At 39.8% G+C, this 18,421-nt stretch overlaps 1 protein-coding gene across 1 annotated transcript in view; it reads left to right on the top strand.

Annotated features, from left to right (window-relative positions):
- The window catches only part of Ash1l (ASH1 like histone lysine methyltransferase), a 115,371-nt gene that overhangs the window by 14,053 nt on the left and 82,897 nt on the right, over positions 1-18,421 (top strand). The window contains exon 3 of the mRNA XM_032898040.1: positions 937-5,494. Coding sequence (XP_032753931.1) covers positions 937-5,494 — 4,558 coding nt within the window. The remainder of the gene's footprint in view (positions 1-936; positions 5,495-18,421) is intronic.

Genomic DNA, 18,421 nt, shown 5'->3' with positions numbered 1-18,421 from the left:
TCAAAGTGTTGATAAATACCTGTAATTCCATCGGAGACCAACAGAGGCAGAACATTGAGGATTTGAGGCCAGCCTGACTGTAGAGTTAAGGCCTTGTCTCAAAAAAAAAAAAACCAATACAGATATCATTTGATACAGCAGTAAGGGAACTAACAGAAAGTGGCATTAATGTACTTTGTTTTGTTTTACACTCATTTGGGTCTGTGCGTGCGTGTACGTGTGTGTGTGTGTGTGTGTGTCTGTGTGTGTGTCCGTGTGTGTGCGCATGCGTGCGCGTATGTTGATGCGTGTGCTCCAGTTTGTAGGTGGAGTTCTGAGGACAACTTATAGAGTTGATTGCCTTTTTTTACTTTGTTATTTGCCTAGGGATTAAGCTCAGGTTGTCAAGTTTGACCCAGCTTCCCAGTTAGTTTGATTTTCTTTTGTTGTTGTATTGATTTGTTTGTTTTCAGACATTCTCACTGTATAGCTCAATCTAGCCTTGACCTCACTTTATACCTCCTCCTGAGCCCAAACTCACAGGAGCTCTCCTGGCTCAGCCTCCCAAGTATTGAGGTTATGGGCATGTACCAGTATGCTCTACTTAACACTAATTTTCTTTCTTAAAAGTATTTTTCTGATACTAGAACAATGGCTTGGTGTTGAAAGTGCTTGCTGCTCTTCCAGAGTACCTTAGTTTGTTTCCTAGCACCCACATTGAGTGGCTCACAGCGGCTTGTAACCTATGCTCCAGGGCATCTTCTGGCCTGTGTGAGTACTTGCACATGAGTGATGTGTGTATACACACACACACACACACACACACACACACACACACACACACGCTCTAAATCCAGCAAACATTTTGCTGCATAATATGCATATGGTATGTAGTTAATTAATTTGTGTAGTTAAAAGTTTACTTTCTCTGAAACATTTTTCTTGTTCAAATTTTAGGACTCTTCAAAATTGTTCAAGAAAGCAGGTGATGCTACAGCCATCGAATGCCAATCTGAAGAAAGTGTCCATCTTCACTCTCAGGGGGAAAATAACCCTTTGTCTAAGAAGCTTTCTCCAGTGCATTCACAAATGGCCGATTACATTCCTGCAGCACCACCTCTTGTTGGCAGTCGGGATCCTGACATAAAGGACAGAGCATTACTTAATGGAGGAACTAGTGTAACAGAAAAGTTGGCACAGCTCATTGCTACCTGTCCTCCTTCCAAGTCTTCCAAGGCAAAACCGAAGAAGTTAGGAACTGGCACTACAGTAGGATTGGTTAGCAAGGACTTGATCAGGAAACCAGGTGTTGGTTCTATAGCTGGAATAATTCATAAAGACTTAATTAAAAAGCCAGCTCTTAGCACAGCGGTTGGATTGGTAACTAAAGATCCAGGGAAAAAGCCTATGTTCAATGCAGCAGTAAGCCTGATCAATAAGGACTCTGTGAAAAAATTGGGAACTGGCACTACAGCGGTATTCATTAATAAAGACTTAGGCAAAAAGCCAGGGACTGTCACTACAGTAGGACTGCTGAGCAAAGACCCAGGGAAGAAGCTAGGAATTGGTATCGTTCCAGGGTTAGTGAATAAAGAGTCTGGCAAGAAATTAGGACTTGGCACCGTAGTTGGACTGGTTAATAAAGAGTTGGGAAAGAAATTGAGTTCTACAGTTGGCCTAGTGGCCAAGGATGTTACGAAGAAGATTGTAGCAAGCTCAGCAATGGGATTGGTTAATAAGGACATTGGAAAGAAATTATTAAGTTGCCCCATTGCGGGACAACTGGGCAGTAAAGATGCCTTAAACCTTAAATCTGAAGCACTGCTCCCCACTCAGGAACAACTTAAGGCTTCCTGTAGTGCAAACATAAGTAATCATGAAAGTCAAGAACTTCCTGAGTCTCTGAAAGACAGTGCTACCAGCAAAACCTTTGAGAAGAATGTTATTCGGCATAGTAAAGAAAGCATGTTGGAAAAGTTTTCAGTCCGAAAAGAAATAACTAATTTGGAGAAAGAAATGTTTAATGAAGGAACATGCATTCAGCAAGACAGTTTCTCATCTAATGAAAGGGGAGCCTTTGAGACCTCAAAGCATGAAAAGCAACCTCCTGTGTATTGCACTTCTCCTGACTTTCAAAAAGGAGGTGCCTCTGACGCATCTACAGCTAAATCTCCCTTCGGTGCAGTAGGAGAAAGCAATCTTCCTTCCTCGTCACCTACTGTATCTGTTAACCCTTTAACCAGAAGTCCCCCTGAAACTTCTTCACAGTTGGTTCCAAACCCATTACTTTTAAATTCTACAGCAGAACAAATGGAAGAAATTTCTGAATCTATTGGAAAGAACCAGTTCACTGCTGAAAGTACCCACTTGAATGTTGGTCATAGGTCATTAGGTCATAGCATAAGTATTGAGTGTAAAGGAATTGATAAAGAACTAAATGAATCAAAAAGTACACATCTAGATATTCCTAGAATAAGTTCTTCCTTGGGAAAAAAGCCAAGTTTGGCTTCTGACTCTGGTATTCATACAATTACTCCTTCCGTTGTTAATTTTACTAGTTTATTTAGTAACAAACCTTTTCTAAAGCTTGGTGCAGTAGCTGCACCAGACAAGCACTGCCAGGTCGCTGAAAGCCTAAGCACTAGTTTCCAGTCCAAACCATTGAAAAAAAGAAAAGGGAGAAAAGCTCGGTGGACTAAAGTGGTGGCAAGAAGCACATGCCGATCCCCAAAAGGACTAGACTTAGAACGGTCAGAGCTTTTTAAGAATGTTTCCTGTAGCTCACTATCAAATAGTTCTGAGCCAGCAAAGTTTATGAAAACTATCGGAGCATCGTCTTTTGTCGATCATGACTTCCTTAAACGCCGATTGCCAAAGTTGAGTAAGTCTTCAGCTCCATCTCTTGCTCTTTTAGCCGACAGTGAGAAAGCATCTCATAAGTCTTTTATCGCTCACAAACTGTCCTCCAGTATGTGTGTCACTAGTGATCTTTTGTCGGATATTTATAAGCCCAAAAGAGGAAGACCCAAATCCAAGGAAATGCCTCAACTAGAAGGTCCACCTAAAAGGACTTTAAAAATACCTGCCTCTAAAGTTTTTTCTTTACAGTCTAAAGAAGAACAAGAACCCCCAATTTTACAACCAGAAATTGAAATTCCTTCCTTCAAACAAAGTTTGTCTGTATCTCCTTTTCCAAAAAAGAGAGGCAGGCCTAAGAGGCAGATGAGGTCCCCAGTGAAGATGAAGCCCCCGGTACTGTCAGTGGCTCCATTTGTTGCCACGGAAAGTCCAAGTAAGCTAGAGTCTGAAAGTGAGAACCATAGGAGTAGCAGTGACTTCTTTGAGAGTGAGGATCAGCTTCAGGATACAGATGACTTAGAGGACAGTCATAGGCAAAGTGTCTGCAGTATGAGTGACCTGGAGATGGAGCCAGATAAAAACATTAGCAAGCGAAACAATGGACAATTAATGAAAACAATTATCCGCAAAATAAATAAAATGAAGACTTTAAAGAGAAAAAAATTGTTGAATCAGATTCTTTCAAGTTCTGTAGAATCAAGTAATAAAGGAAAAGTACAGTCCAAACTTCATAATACAGTATCAAGTCTTGCTGCCACATTTGGCTCTAAATTGGGGCAACAGATAAATGTCAGCAAGAAAGGAACCATTTACATAGGGAAGAGAAGGGGGCGAAAACCAAAAACTGTCTTAAATGGCCTTCTTTCTGGTAGCCCTGCCAGCCTTGCTGTGCTTGAACAAACGGCTCAGCAGGCAGCCGGGTCCGCATTAGGACAGATCCTCCCCCCGTTACTGCCTTCACCTGCTAGTAGCTCTGAGATCCTTCCATCACCTATTTGCTCTCAGTCTTCTGGGACTAGTGGAGGTCAGAGCCCTGTCAGTAGTGACGCAGGCTTTGTTGAACCTAGTTCAGTGCCATATTTGCATGTGCACTCAAGACAGGGCAGTATGATTCAGACTCTTGCAATGAAGAAGGCTGCCAAAGGCAGGAGGCGGCTATCTCCTCCTACTTTGTTGCCAAATTCTCCTTCTCATTTGAGTGAACTCACATCCCTGAAAGAAGCCACTCCTTCCCCAGTTAGTGAGTCTCATAGTGATGAGACCATTCCCAGTGACAGTGGCATTGGGACAGATAATAATAGCACATCAGACAGGGCAGAGAAGTTTTGTGGACAGAAAAAAAGGAGACATTCTTTTGAGCACATTTCTCTGATTCCCCCTGAAACTTCTACTGTCCTTAACAGTCTTAAAGAAAAACACAAACACAAATGTAAGCGCAGGAGTCACGATTACCTCAGCTATGACAAGATGAAAAGACAAAAGCGAAAACGGAAAAAGAAATATCCCCAGCTTCGAAATAGGCAGGATCCAGACTTCATCGCAGAACTAGAGGAGCTGATAAGTCGTCTAAGTGAGATTCGGATTACCCATCGAAGTCATCATTTCATTCCCCGAGACCTCCTGCCAACTATTTTTCGAATCAACTTTAATAGTTTCTATACACATCCTTCTTTTCCCTTAGACCCTTTGCACTACATTCGGAAGCCTGACTTAAAAAAGAAAAGAGGGAGGCCCCCTAAGATGAGGGAGGCAATGGCAGAAATGCCCTTTATGCACAGCCTTAGTTTTCCTTTATCTAGTACTGGATTTTACCCTTCTTATGGCATGCCTTATTCTCCTTCACCCCTCACCGCTGCTCCGATAGGATTAGGGTATTATGGACGGTATCCCCCCACTCTCTATCCACCACCTCCATCTCCTTCATTCACCACTCCACTGCCACCTCCCTCCTATATGCATGCTGGTCATTTATTGCTCAATCCTACCAAATATCATAAGAAAAAGCATAAGCTCCTTAGACAGGAGGCTTTTCTTACAACCAGCAGGACTCCTCTCCTTTCCATGAGCACCTACCCCAGCGTACCTCCTGAGATGGCTTATGGCTGGATGGTGGAGCACAAACACAGACACCGTCACAAACACAGAGAGCACCGTTCTGAACAGCCCCAGGTTTCCATGGATACTGGCTCCTCCAGATCGGTCTTGGAGTCTTTAAAACGTTACCGATTTGGTAAGGATACTGTTGGAGATCGCTATAAGCATAAGGAAAAGCACAGGTGTCACATGTCCTGCCCTCATCTCTCTCCTTCAAAGAGCTTAATAAACAGAGAAGAACAGTGGGTTTCTCGAGAGCCTTCAGAATCAAGTTCTTTAGCCTTGGGATTGCAAACACCTTTACAAATTGACTGCTCGGAAAGTTCTCCAAGTTTGTCCCTTGGAGGATTTACTCCCAATTCTGAGCCAGCCAGCAGTGATGAACATATGAACCTTTTTACAAGTGCAATAGGCAGCTGCAGAGTTTCAAACCCTAACTCGAGCTGCCGGAAGAAGTTAACTGACAGCCCTGGACTCTTTCCTGTACAAGATACTGCACTAAGTCGGCCTCACAGAAAGGAACCGTTGCCTTCCACTGAAAGGGCAATACAGTCGTTGGCAGGTAAGAGGGTTATTTTGTTGTCTATTATTTGTGTTACAATAATAAATTATTTTCCCACTGGTTTCTGGATTCATATATTGACCTTTGTAATAAGTTTATACTTTCTTTTTGTTTTTATAAGTGTATTTTGAAATCTCAAAATTTTTATTTTACTTGGATTTAAGAAGTAAGGTAAGTAATATATTTGTATTAATGTCTGTCTGTGTATCAATCTATTTTTGTTTTTTAAAGAGAACTTTGGAAACCAAGCTTGTGCTTGGTTCCTTGAGTGAGGACTGGCTCATGGCGCTTGCAAGCTGTAGCTAGTAGTTGATGTGTGCTCGTTGAGTAATTACAGATGCTTCTGCCTTACACAAAGTTGATTTAACCATCGAACACTTTTCAGGACTAAAATTTGAGAGGTTTTATGGTCCAGAGTACTTTTAGGTATCTTCATAAAAGTCATTTCAATTAGATACAGAAAGACATGAAACATAATAATTCATTTGTTGCTCCTAGAAGAATGTGTTGTTTTGAGAATAGAGAAAGTAGAGCTAAAACTGAAATCATTGCTTATTCAAGTAAAGGCTATTCCTAACTTATTACTAGACTCTTTCAAAGACTAGTATTTTAACTGCGAAGTGTGATGCTGTGTCTGATTTCCTAGAGATAACTCAGGCAGGAGCATTAGAGTTGAGTGAGACTTAGTGCTCACCACAGTGAACAGAGTTGTTCATTTATTATTCCTTTAAAAGGGTAAAAATTTGTATATTAGAGTGAACCTTCAGAGACAAGTAGATTTTTTCTAATTTTCTTTATTGATGAACTTTGAAAAATCAAAATCATGTCTTAGTGGAAAGGATGGATTTACTTGTTCAGGAATGTAGAGTGGAGGGGAGTCTGGCGAAGCGGCTCAGTGCTCCTCCAGCGGCTTGGTCGCTGCAGTTCTTCGTGTGTCACAGCCTCCTCTCTGGGCTCCAGGCAAGCAAGTTGTGCACGGACCCTTCATGAAAGCAAAGCACTTAAGCACATTAAAGTAAAATTAAAAATTTGTTCATTTTTGTTTTTTAGTTTGAGATAGGGACTCTCTAAATGTCCATGGCTGTCCTAGAACTTTCTATGTAGACCAGGCTGACCCTGAACCCACAGAGAGCTCACTTTCCCTTTGCCTCCTGAGTTCTGGGATCAGAGGCATATACCGCCACTGTAGCTAAAATGTTTTTTCCTCTTCGATTTTTATTTCTTAGGCAGGGTCTCCCTGTGTAGACCTGGCTGTCCTTGAAACTGTGTACAGGACTGACCTTGAACTCACAGAGCCACCCTTTGTGTCTTGCCGAGACTGAAGGCGTGTACACCATGCCAGCTCCCTTTCTTTTCAATGTAACCCTAAAGGAATCTTTTGTTTCTTTGTTTTTAATATCTTGTTAGGTTACTCTGTTGTACAGCTATACCATTCCTCCCCAATATTCTATTTTATTGTGGAGGAAAAACTTCTGTAACTATTTCATTTGACAGATTTTTTTTTTTATATATACAGACCAATGCCAGTTACTGAATTATCAAGTATTTGCCAAGTGTTGTACTTTGGGGCCCTTGTTTTTCTCTTGAAGAGAGAAATAATAATAAAAATCGTATTAGGTTTTCTTAATTGTGAAGTTTGGCTTGGTGATGCTGTCCCACCCAGTAATCTCAGTATTTGGGAAACAGAAGCAGAAAGATTACTTCAAGCTGAAGGCCAGCCTGCTCCATGTGGCAAATCCAAGCAGGCAGGGCAGGCAGGACTTTGTGTTGTGAAATGAACCAGGGGAAAAAAGAAAAAAGGGTTTTTTTGGGGTTTTTTTTTTTTTTTTGATGATTAAAATGTATAAAAGAGGGAGTATAGGATTCTTTGAAATGAGGAGCTTAATTTAAAGAATGACTTTCCGGGAAAAAGAACTAAAGAAAAATAGGACAGTCAGCATATGCAACAGTTACTAGGAGCAGAATCCTGTAGATGCCTTCATTCGTTATTTTTTCATTCATTTATTGAATTCCAGAAACATCAGCACTGCTCTAGCTATTGCCATGTAGTAGTAAGCACATGTAGTCCAGTCCATCTGTTTCACACCCTTACAGCAGAATGTTGTAAGGTAGAGAGTTAAGGCTATTTAGGAGAAAAGGGGAGAAGAAAAGGTGTGTTTTAGAGTGGTATACTTCTTTGGGGGCATTTAGTTGAATGGTAATGAGATTAAGTGAAATTAGGTATTACACAGAGGAGAATATTAGAGGTAGTAAATAGATTTAGGGATTCGGAGAGATGGCTCAGTGGTTAACAACACTGGTAGTCTTTTCAGAGGACCAGATTTTAGTTTCTAGCACCCAGCTTTTAGCACACAACTGTAACTCCAGTTCCAGAAGATCTGATGATAATCTTTTCTGACTTTGGGTGCCATGCATGTATGTGGTGCATATATATGTAATATGTGCAATTCTCATACACATAAAATAAAAATAATGTATTTTGTAAAAACTAAAATAAAAAGCTGAGTGGTGGTGGTACATGTCTTTAATCCCAGCACTTGGGAGGCAGAGGCACACAAATTGAGGCCAGCCTGGTCTACAGAGTGAGTTCCAGGACAGGTAAGGCTACACAGCAAAACCCTGTCTTCAAAGCAAGCAAACAAGCAAACAAAAAATCAGCCTTAGCCTTTCTATCTTAGGAGACATGGATCTGTATCTTAGAAGGTAAGCCTATATGCAGTGGGGCAGGGCAGAGATACAACTCTGTATTGCCGCCTGCAACAGCCTGAGTAGTCATTTTTATAAAACCTTTCAAACTCCTTGTTTCTTTGTTATGGGTTTTTTTTTGTTTTGTTTTGTTTTGTTTTTAAGATTTGTTTATTCATTCAATGAGTACACCGTAGCTGTCTTCAGATACACCAGAAGAGGGCATTTGGTTCCCACTTCAGATGGTTGTGAGCCACCGTGTGGTTGCTAGGATTTGAACTCAGAACCTTTGGAAGAACAGTCAGTACTCTTAACCACTGAGCCATCTCTCAAGCCTGTTAGTTATGTTTTTAAAGATGGGTTTATACTGCAATCCTCCCTAACACCCCCCCGCCCCCATGAACGAGATTATATAGGTAGGTGGCTGTAAAGATGCCTTGGATAGGAGTCCAATCCAATAACCTTACATAGGTCACAAAGATTTCATAAGGTGGTTAAGACATGTCTTTTATTATAAATGGAGTTTCTTGTGAGATTTCTAGAAAATTGCAGGCTTATAACTGAGAAAGAAGGCTTAGGCCTTACGAGTCATTACTATTTTGACAATTATTCAAAGTATGTATATATAAAAGAAATGTGGTCTCCATTTCAAATACTGTTAATTGTGCTAGAATTTTTTACTTTTTTTTATTCTTTAGTCATTTTTTACAGTCCAGACTTTATCCTCTTCCCAGTCCACTCTCGGACTGTTCCACATCTCACATCTCACCCCCATCCCCCTCCATTCTCCAAGAGGATGTCCCCACCCCTATCCCACTCTCTGGGGCCTCAAGTCTCTCGAGAGTTAGATTGGCCAATTCTGATATGAACTTCTTCCCTTCTCCTATCCCCTTAATTCTTTTTATATTGTCTCAAAATGTGCGTGTTTGAGAGAGAGTGCACCTAAAGATGAATACTGTACAATAGGCATGTTAGAAAGATACAGGGGCTGCAGGGATGGCTCGGTGGTTAAGAGCACTTGTTCTTACAGAGAACCTAAGTTATATCCCCAGCACCCACATGGTGGCTCACAAATATCTGTGACTCCTGTTCCAGGGACTCCAGCGCCCTCTTCTGAGCTCCTTGGGTATCAGGTACACTTGTGGTATACAGATACACATGCAGGCAAAACACTCATAAAATAAATAAACTTGGGGGAAGGGGAAACAGGCGAAAGAATTTAAGGTCATGCTGAGTTACATAGCAAATAGCAAGATTTCATAACAAGTCGTCTGAAAGTCCTGCTTGGGTGGAGGGGTTTTCAAAACTTAGGTGAAGAGGCTAGAGAGATGCCTTAATCCTTAAAAGGTCTTAACACTCATGTCAAATCCAAGTATGGTGGCATGTGCCTGTAATCACAGCTAAGGATTGGAGGAGACCTAGACCAATCCCTAGCATTCATTGGCTAACTAATCTAGCCAATCCATGAGTTCCATGTTCAATAGGAGACCCTACTTCACGAAATAAGGTAGAAAAGGGCTGGCAAAATAGCACAGCCCTACCCTATTACACTTCCTACCAAATCTAGTGACCTGAGTTCAATTCCTGGACCCCACATTGTGGGAGAAGAGAACTGAAGTCCTGTGAATTCCGCATATATATTCTGTGGCATGCTTGCCCACCCGAGAATATTTATTTTGTGTGGGGAAGAGAAGGGTTAATATCTGTGGAGGTCAGAGGACAACTTGTAAGAATAAGGTTTTTCCTTCTAACGTGTGTTCCAGGGTCAGATTTGGTAGTACGTACCATTACATGCTAGATCATCAGCCATCTAGGTTTCTTAAGGTTATTGTCGAGATTGCCAAGTGCTAACCATAGGTGGAGTGTGCACAGGCCTATAATCTAAGCACCCAGGAGGCAAGAGATAGAAGGGACCTATAGTTTAAGATCAGCTTGGGCTATAGAATAGACTTCCTTATATAACTTAAAGTTCAGAGTTAAAAAAATTCATTATCTTTGGAAGATAATTCTGAAACAACTTTTCAATGGCAAGACTTAGAATAATTTAAGTGACTAAATAATGCTAATGTTGGGTATAACCTTAAAATAAATATACATGTGTTCATGCTGATAGAACTAAATGATTGGCTAAAAACATGGAAAAGGACACAAGTTCTGTACAGAGCAATTTGAAATGATGCTGCCAATCACTTGAAGTATAGATTTTCCCCTTTGAAGGGATAGATTTTCTTTTATTATCTTTTTTTAATGTGTATTTGGTGTTTTACTTGCATATGTCTGAGCCACATGCAGTGTCCTACCTCCCTCAAGGCCAGAGGAGGCTGTCTGATCCTCTGGAACTGGGTTTATAGATGTGTTTAACTGACCTACTGGAGCTGGAAAATGAGCAGTCTCTTCTTGCATATTAACTGCACATACTAACTTATTTCTATAGACTGAGGAGATGATACCCAAGAATGAATGCCTGTGAGTAGGCAAAATGATTGTACATTCCCTGTCATGAAGCAAACGGGAATTTCAGCCATAATCTCACTGTAATCAGAGGACAGCAGAGAACGTGACATTCTACAAAGTACTGTCCAGTGTTACAAAAAAGTGTTAAGCACCTGACAAAACAAAAGGTTAAGACATCATCACAGATCAGAGAAAACTAAAAGATACGTCATAGTTGAATACAATGTGATGTCCAGGATCAGACCCTGGAGTAGGAGAAGTATATGCTTAAAACTTGCTGAAATTCCAATAGTTTGCAATTTTATTAATGTATTATACCAATGTTAATTTCTTAATTTTGAAAATTGTGTATTGGCTATGTAAGGTGTTAACATTTGACTGAAGGATATAAAAATTATTTAAGCAGGGCTGTAGAGATGGCTCAGTGGTCAAGAGCACTGACTGCTCTTCCGGAGGTCCAGAGTTCAATTCCCAGCAACCACATGGTGGCTCACAACCATCTGTAATGAGATCTGATGCCCTCTTCTGGTGTGTCTGAAGACACATTAAATGAATAAATATATCTTTAAAAAATTATTTAAAACAAGGTTATGTTTTTAAACAGACACTAAATTATTGAGCAAAATATATTTCTGATAACTAAGGGATAAAAATCAAGGTTGTTTACTGTTTATATAGATTGAAGTTATCTGTTATAAAACTGAAATTGGTAAGTTATATAAACTTTAGGAAAGATAAGTAAAATCAGATCAAGGCTACAGACTTGTAGGTTCATGGCATGTTGTGAGGATCGGCTTGAAAAGGGCTCAGATTGAAACACTGGCTGCTTTTCCAGAGGAGCCAGATGAAGTTCCTAACACTCACGTGGCAGCTCACACTCACCTGTAACTGTCCTGGGGTTGTGGGGTGGGGTCTGATGCCCTCTTTTGGACTCTGGACACCAGGTACACAAGGTAGCAAACCAAACATATAAAAACTAAAACAAACAAACAAAAAACCAAAACCAATCCCACAAATCTGACTGACACAGGGCTCATGCAGATGCAAACAGGACTACATAAGAGAGATCAGGTCTCCAAAAACAGAACAAACAAAAAACCCATGAGAATAAAACTACTTATTTCTTGTCTAAATTATCAAAAATATAATCAGTCTAGTGCAAGGCAAATGACTCTGACCATAGAACTTGCTTTACAAACATGCTGCGGCAAAACATCCAGTGTTTGCTGCATGCCAGGCAAGCTCTACCAATTGAAATAGATCCGCATGCAGGTTTGTACGTTTGTACTTCTGTGGGTATGTGAGTGAGGCTAGAGGCATCAAGTCTGAGGTAGGAGATGTTACAGGTGATTGTGAGCCACCTGACACGAGTGCTGGGAAGTGCCCTTAACCCTTTAACCACTCCACCCCAACTGAGGTTTTCTTTTTTATCTGAAGTGTATGGGTATTTTGCCTGCATAAACGTCTGCATCACTTGCATTCAGAGGCATGTAGTTGGTATCAAATCCACAGAGACCAAAACTTAGAGGTGATCATAAACTACTGTGTCGGTGTTGGGAATTGAACCTGGGTCCTCTAGAGAGTGTTCTTAATCCCTGAATTCTCTTTCCAGACCTAATTAAGGGGTTTCTTTGTTTTGAGACACAGTCTTTCTGCAACGATTTGACTGTTCTAGAACTCACTGTTTAGATCAGGCTGGCCTCAAACTCACAGAAATCTGCCTGCCTTTGCCTTCCAAGTGCTGGGATTGAAGGTCTGTACCAGAATGACAAGCAGGTTTTTTGGGATTTTTTGTTCGTTTTGCTTGTTTAAAGACAGATCTTGTAGTGTAGCTCAACCTGGCTCCAAAATCAGGGTCCCCCTGCCTGAGCCTCTGAATGCTGATTTTGGGACTGTACCACCAAAACTTTAGGTGCGTGCCATCAAGCTGAGCTTGTCTGTAGTATATTTAGCTCATAACTAGCTGCATGTAAACATTGTATATTATATACTTCAGGCATTCCACTATTTTGTCCCTCCTGAATAAATCAGACATGTTTTTGGTTTGGAAAAGTAATTACTCTGAAGGCACATTGGTTTTCTCTCTCTACTTCTCCCTCTCTCTCCCCTCTCTCCTATTCCCCCTCCCTCTGTCCTTCCTTCTTTTATTTTAAAGCATACTGAGTTTTGTTTCCTTTTTACCTGAAGGGGATAAGCAGCAGTTGGTCAAAATATCCTGGTTTTGACACTTTCTCTAGAGTCTTTTTGGAGATGCACCCATAAGTAAAGTATTAGCAGACAGAGGTAAAAGTTTAAAATAGATTGTGATGGTTCTGGGGAGTTTCTAAAGAACTCCATTTTAGTGTGATCTAACTTGGGAATTGTAGTGAATTCCCTCATTTGAGGGAGGAAAAACACTTCGTTTGAGTTTTTGTTGTTGTTTTTAGCTTAAAAACAACCTGTTTTTATTAAGAGCCAGCTTTTTTTTTTTTTTTAATTACTTTTCAACTTGACAAGAAATTTTTAGTGCTGTTCAAGAGATTCAGAACATAAATCCAGGACCAAACAACAAACAAAACCTTTAGCAAAGTCTTCACATACTGAAGCTGGGGAAATAGCCCAAGAGTTAAAATGCCAAAGCCCACATAAACTTAAGGTGGGCATAGCAGCCTGCCTATAATTCTAGCTTTTGCAGGTACTATGGATGGGGATTCTCCAAGTAAGCTGGCAAGCAAAACTGTCCATGTCAGCAAGTCTTTGGTTTGATTGAGAAGACCCTGTTCTATTACTAAGGTTGATTAGAAATTGGGAATGGTTGCCAACATCAGCCTCAGTCACACATCTCAATGTGCACACGTGCCCACTGACGTATGCCCACACATGCAAACTAATACACACATGTACACCACACACACATAAAACTTTGTGCCATGCTTTAATTGTATTGAGAAGAAGTGATTTGTTATAAATTTAGAATGAAATAACTTACTTTTGAAGTAAGTCTGTTTTTTTAACTCACTTATAAGCATCATTTTAAATCTAGCACATTAGTCTGTTCTTCCATGGTCAACCCAAAGATACTTTTAGCATTGGAAATATGAGATATTTTGTTTATTTAAATAATTTTCTATTTAGTAGAGTGTTTACTGTTAAATTCCAAATAAGGTATACATGAAACCTGTAGTATATAAATTTGTAAAAAGCCTTTAATATGATTTTAGACTGAAGAAACATTTTATGTGACCAAATTCCAGATTTTCTTGTTTGTTTGTTTGTTTTGAGATGAGTCTTCACAGTGTAATTCTTGCTGGACTAATCATTCATTGTGTAGACCAGGCTACTACCTTCCGAGCACTGGAGCTGCTGTCACAAGCCACCATGCCTGTTGACTGTGTTCTCCTCTAATTCATACTTAGCATCAGGAAAATTGATTTTTTTTTTTTTTTTTTTTAGTTTGGAATAGTTAGGGACTCGATGAAATAGGTTGAATCTTGGTTTTTATAGTGTGTATCTGTTTGTTTTCTGACAGGAGAATCTTACTGTATCCTTGCTTTTGGGCAGTCCATCTATCTCTGACTACCACATGTTAGGATTAAGTTTTGTGCCACCGTGCATAGCTTTTTCTTTTAAATTGTTTTTAAATTTTTACTCAAGTATGGATGAGATTGGGTGTACTTGTGTGTGTCCATACAAATGCATATATCTTTGCTTACATAAAGAGACACTTAGCAGGTTCAGTCCCCAGCTCGAAGAAAAAAAAAAAAAAAAAAAAAAAAAAAAAAAGAGACACTTAGCACCAGTGGAAATTTTCTCTATTGATTTTAATAACTTCATCCATTTGACTCTTACACCCAGATATCTGAAAATAGTATTCATTTTTATAGTAGATATAATCAAGGTTTTCATAAATAATAAATCAACCTCAGGACAGCTTTTTGGTCTTCACTAATTTCTGTGGCTTGTGTAAGATTAGATCTTTTTTTTTTTTTTAAAGAAATTTTATCAGCCTGTATGCCAGTTTCAAGTAACTCATTTCCAGAACTTTTTTAAAAAGATGTATTTATTTTATGTATATACATACACAGTTATCTTCAGACACACCAGAAGAGGGCATCAGATCCCATTACAGATGGTTGTGAGCCACCATGTGGTTGCTGGGAATTGAACTCAGGACCTCAGGAAGATTAGTCAGTGCTCTTAACCACTGAGCCATCTCTCCAGCCTGTAAGAGTAGGTTATTATACCTAATCCAGGGAGTTTTTCCCCCCCTTTTCAGTTTTGTGACATCTTACCCCATATACTTTGCTATGTATGTACAGTCTATACTAGCTTTCCTTTTTTGTTTAAATTGATTCAAATATTGCTTCAAAGCCTTGTCTTACAAGTTTGTCACATAATGGACAAATGAAATTCAGAAAGCCTATAATTAAAAAGACTTCTTCACATCTTTGTAGTTCTTATATCCCTGTATGTATTATCCTGTTTGTGATAACTTGAGTTTCCCTCCTTAGTGGTACTCTGCCTTCATTACACAAATGTCTTGTTACCAGCAAGCATTGAAAATTGATTCCCAGCCGTGCAGGTAGATCTCTAAGTTTAAGGCCTGCCTGATCTACAGAGCAACTTTCCAGGACTGGCAGGGCTGTTACACAGAGAAACCCTATTTCAAGAAACAAAACAAAAACCAAACCAAAACAAAGAATTGACTCCCAAGAATCACCATACCTTTAGTATTAAAATCCAGTTTTATTTCAACATATCTTCTCTGTTTCTGTGTAAGTACTGCTTTCTTTACTCATGTGTATGTAGTTTATAAATTTTTAGGCTGTGGTCTGGGTGCTGAGACCCAGTAATGTTTCTAACCAAAATTCAATGAACTGAAAAATTTCCACCCATATTCCTTGTTTACTTATAAGGTATTTCATTATATCTTTGTTCTAAATAGAAATGAGAAATTAGAGGAAATTCCTGATCTCTACTGGTTTTTTTTTGGTTTTTTTGTTTTTTTTTTTTTTTTTGCGCCTGCCCCCCCCTCTCTCTCTCTGTGTGTGTGTGTGTGTGTGTGTGTGTGTGTGTGTGTGTGTGTGTGTGTGTGTGTGTGTGGTTGAGTGTTTGAGGCAGTATCAGATTTTTTCCGACCTTAAAATCCATAGCAACATGTTATTGTGTGAGGAATGGGATCTTTGCACATCTTTGCGGGCACACCTTACCTTACAATAAATGAAACTGAATATTTCTTCCAAGCTAGGTGCAGCAACAAAGTAATCACTCCCCATAGAACATGATTGTGAATTAGAAGGACCAAAAAATAAATAGGAAAAGCAGAAACTGCTTTGTTCTTTGTCAAAGAACAGAACAGAAAACTAGGCACCTGGTTCCAATTAATCTGTTGGTACATCTGGTATCATTGATGTGTGTTAAATCAGCACCCCATTCCTAAAGAAGCTAAAGTGAGATTAAAAGGTTTAATTTCAGATGCCTTTCCGGCTGTCTTTCAAGTACTTCCCTGCCCTAGGTATACTTGTTTAGGAGGACGTCTTTAATTGTATTCACTTTGGATGTTTAAAGTTAAATTTTAATAAGTATAAGTTGGTTTCAGCTCCCTAGTTGGGCATAGTGTCTGTTCTACTTTAATTTTTAAAATTGAATGTTCACTGAAATGTGTCAGTTACATATGTATTTAACATCTAAAAGTTCTTTCATGATAATGTTGATTGTAGCATAGTGGTGCACAAGACCCTGGGTTCAGTCACTGACATTCTCTCCCAAAAAAGACATAGCCCATGACCAATATTAGGGCCCTCCTCAGATGTAGTAGTCACTAACAGTTATAAGCCACAGTCGATTTTGTAAGCTCATATTAGCGTTACAGTATTACATTTGGGTCTCAGTACAGCCCTGTGGTTTGGGGTGACTTTAATAAGCCTGAGTCACGTATGTTTGTTTGTCTTTATCCTGATTCTTCATTTGCTAAAGACTAGAGAATCAAATCCAGGCTGCTTTCCCTCCATAATCCGTACAGTTAACAATGCACTGCATTCTACTCTGTGTTGCATTTTGTCTTACGTTTGGAAATGCAGATAAGGTGGGGTCTCTGTTAGAATAGACATACGAGTTCTCTCTGAATGGTCTCTTATTCTTCCCTAATCACCCAGCTGCATATTGAAACTTAAGGCAGTATTTCTATGGATTTCTTATGACTTAGTCCAATTTTAAAATACTCTGTACATCTTGAACAGTTGGTACTTCTTGCTTATGAGTTGCAGCATTGCCTCCCAGTCTTAAATCTGTTTTCAGGATCCTCATCCTCTCCCTGTTCCTATTAGCACTGTTTGTAGTCATCTCATCTCAGGGATACAATACAACTTTATTCTCTAAGTTGCACTATTATAAAGAGTAGTTCTACTCTGTATAAACAGGGGATTCAAGCATACTTTCAAAAATGAAAAATGCAAACCTTTCTGAATTTTTTACTCCATTCTTCTATTAAATCCTCAGAGTAGACTGCTGGCGTCCATTACTTTCAGAAAACGAAAAATGGCTCAGGAGCTAAGTGAGCTAAGCCATCTCTCTCTCAATTGTTTCAGTTTCTCAGGAATTGCTGTACAGTGCTGCCAATAACGATCTCCGGGGATCTGACCCCCATTCCACCTCCCACTGCTTCTTCAGCAGCTCCAGATGCCACCAAAAGAAGGAGCTTTGAAGACAGTGCCTGTACCCTCTTTTACCCTGAGGTGGGTGAGGCCAGGCAGGGTGATTCTCAGGATATCCTGATGATCAAAGGTATAGTTGAAGAGTGTCTTGAAGATGACCAGGAAATTTGGGGAAGTTAACAGATAGCCTAGAAACTGAAGCTAGAGCTCAGGGACAGAAGGCACAAATGTCATCTGAAGTAGAGTGCATGGTGACATGTATAACCTTGAATCAGCTCCTGGAGGGCAGACTAGTGAGCTCTTCTTTACTCCTCCTTCCTCCACCTCCATAGTGTCTAGCCAAACACCAGGCATGTAAAATGCACCCAGTAGGTGTCAGTTTATAACTGAGAGAGAAGACTTCATTAAGAGTCCTCTTATACCCCCTTATTCCCTGGTACTTAATCTCCATCCTTTGCTCATTCATTCAGAATGGTGATAGAGCTCAGTGATGTCTCAGCCTTTGTTGTTGTTAGTCTTGGATGCTCATCTGGGTAGGAAGACTGTATCTGCTCCGTATATGAAGTGTTCCGTGTTAATTCTTAGTTTTCAAGCCTTGACTTTCTTCCGTGTTTTACTATATCATGCTGTTTAGCTCTGTACAGAACTCTGAGCCACACTCCATGGGGATTTACCGTACTGCTAGTTTTCGAATCCCTTTTGTATCTCTTTGAAATTCAAGACTAAACAATCTTTATTCTTGAGTAGATCTTAGAGCAGTCATCACTGTGTTTTAGAAGTAAGGTGCACTGTTTACAGTATCAGTTTTCCCAGTATCTGACATCTCCCTCTTGATTGGCAAGCTATACCTTACCTCGTCAGTACTGCCAAGTACAATACCTACTAAGAGAACTGCAGTGGTGTGACTTAAGAAACTTTAAAAAAACAAAGTTCACAATTTGCATTTTCTCCTAGAGAAAGGGAAATCATAGAAATTTAGCTCCATTCATTTCTTCTGGTACTATATTGTCCTTTAGAGATTAAATCTTGTCTTCATTTTGAGAGTTAAATCCTTGAGGCAAGCAATCTGAATACTCTCCTGTCAGGCATTGGTTTCTTGTCTTCTGTGACTCCAGTTATGTGCTGAAGCTTGTCTCATGTGCTTTCAACAGCCAGC

The sequence above is a fragment of the Rattus rattus genome, chromosome 3 (genome assembly GCF_011064425.1).
Source record: "Rattus rattus isolate New Zealand chromosome 3, Rrattus_CSIRO_v1, whole genome shotgun sequence".
Taxonomy (NCBI): domain Eukaryota; kingdom Metazoa; phylum Chordata; class Mammalia; order Rodentia; family Muridae; genus Rattus; species Rattus rattus.
This window is presented reverse-complemented; position numbering and strand designations above follow the sequence as displayed.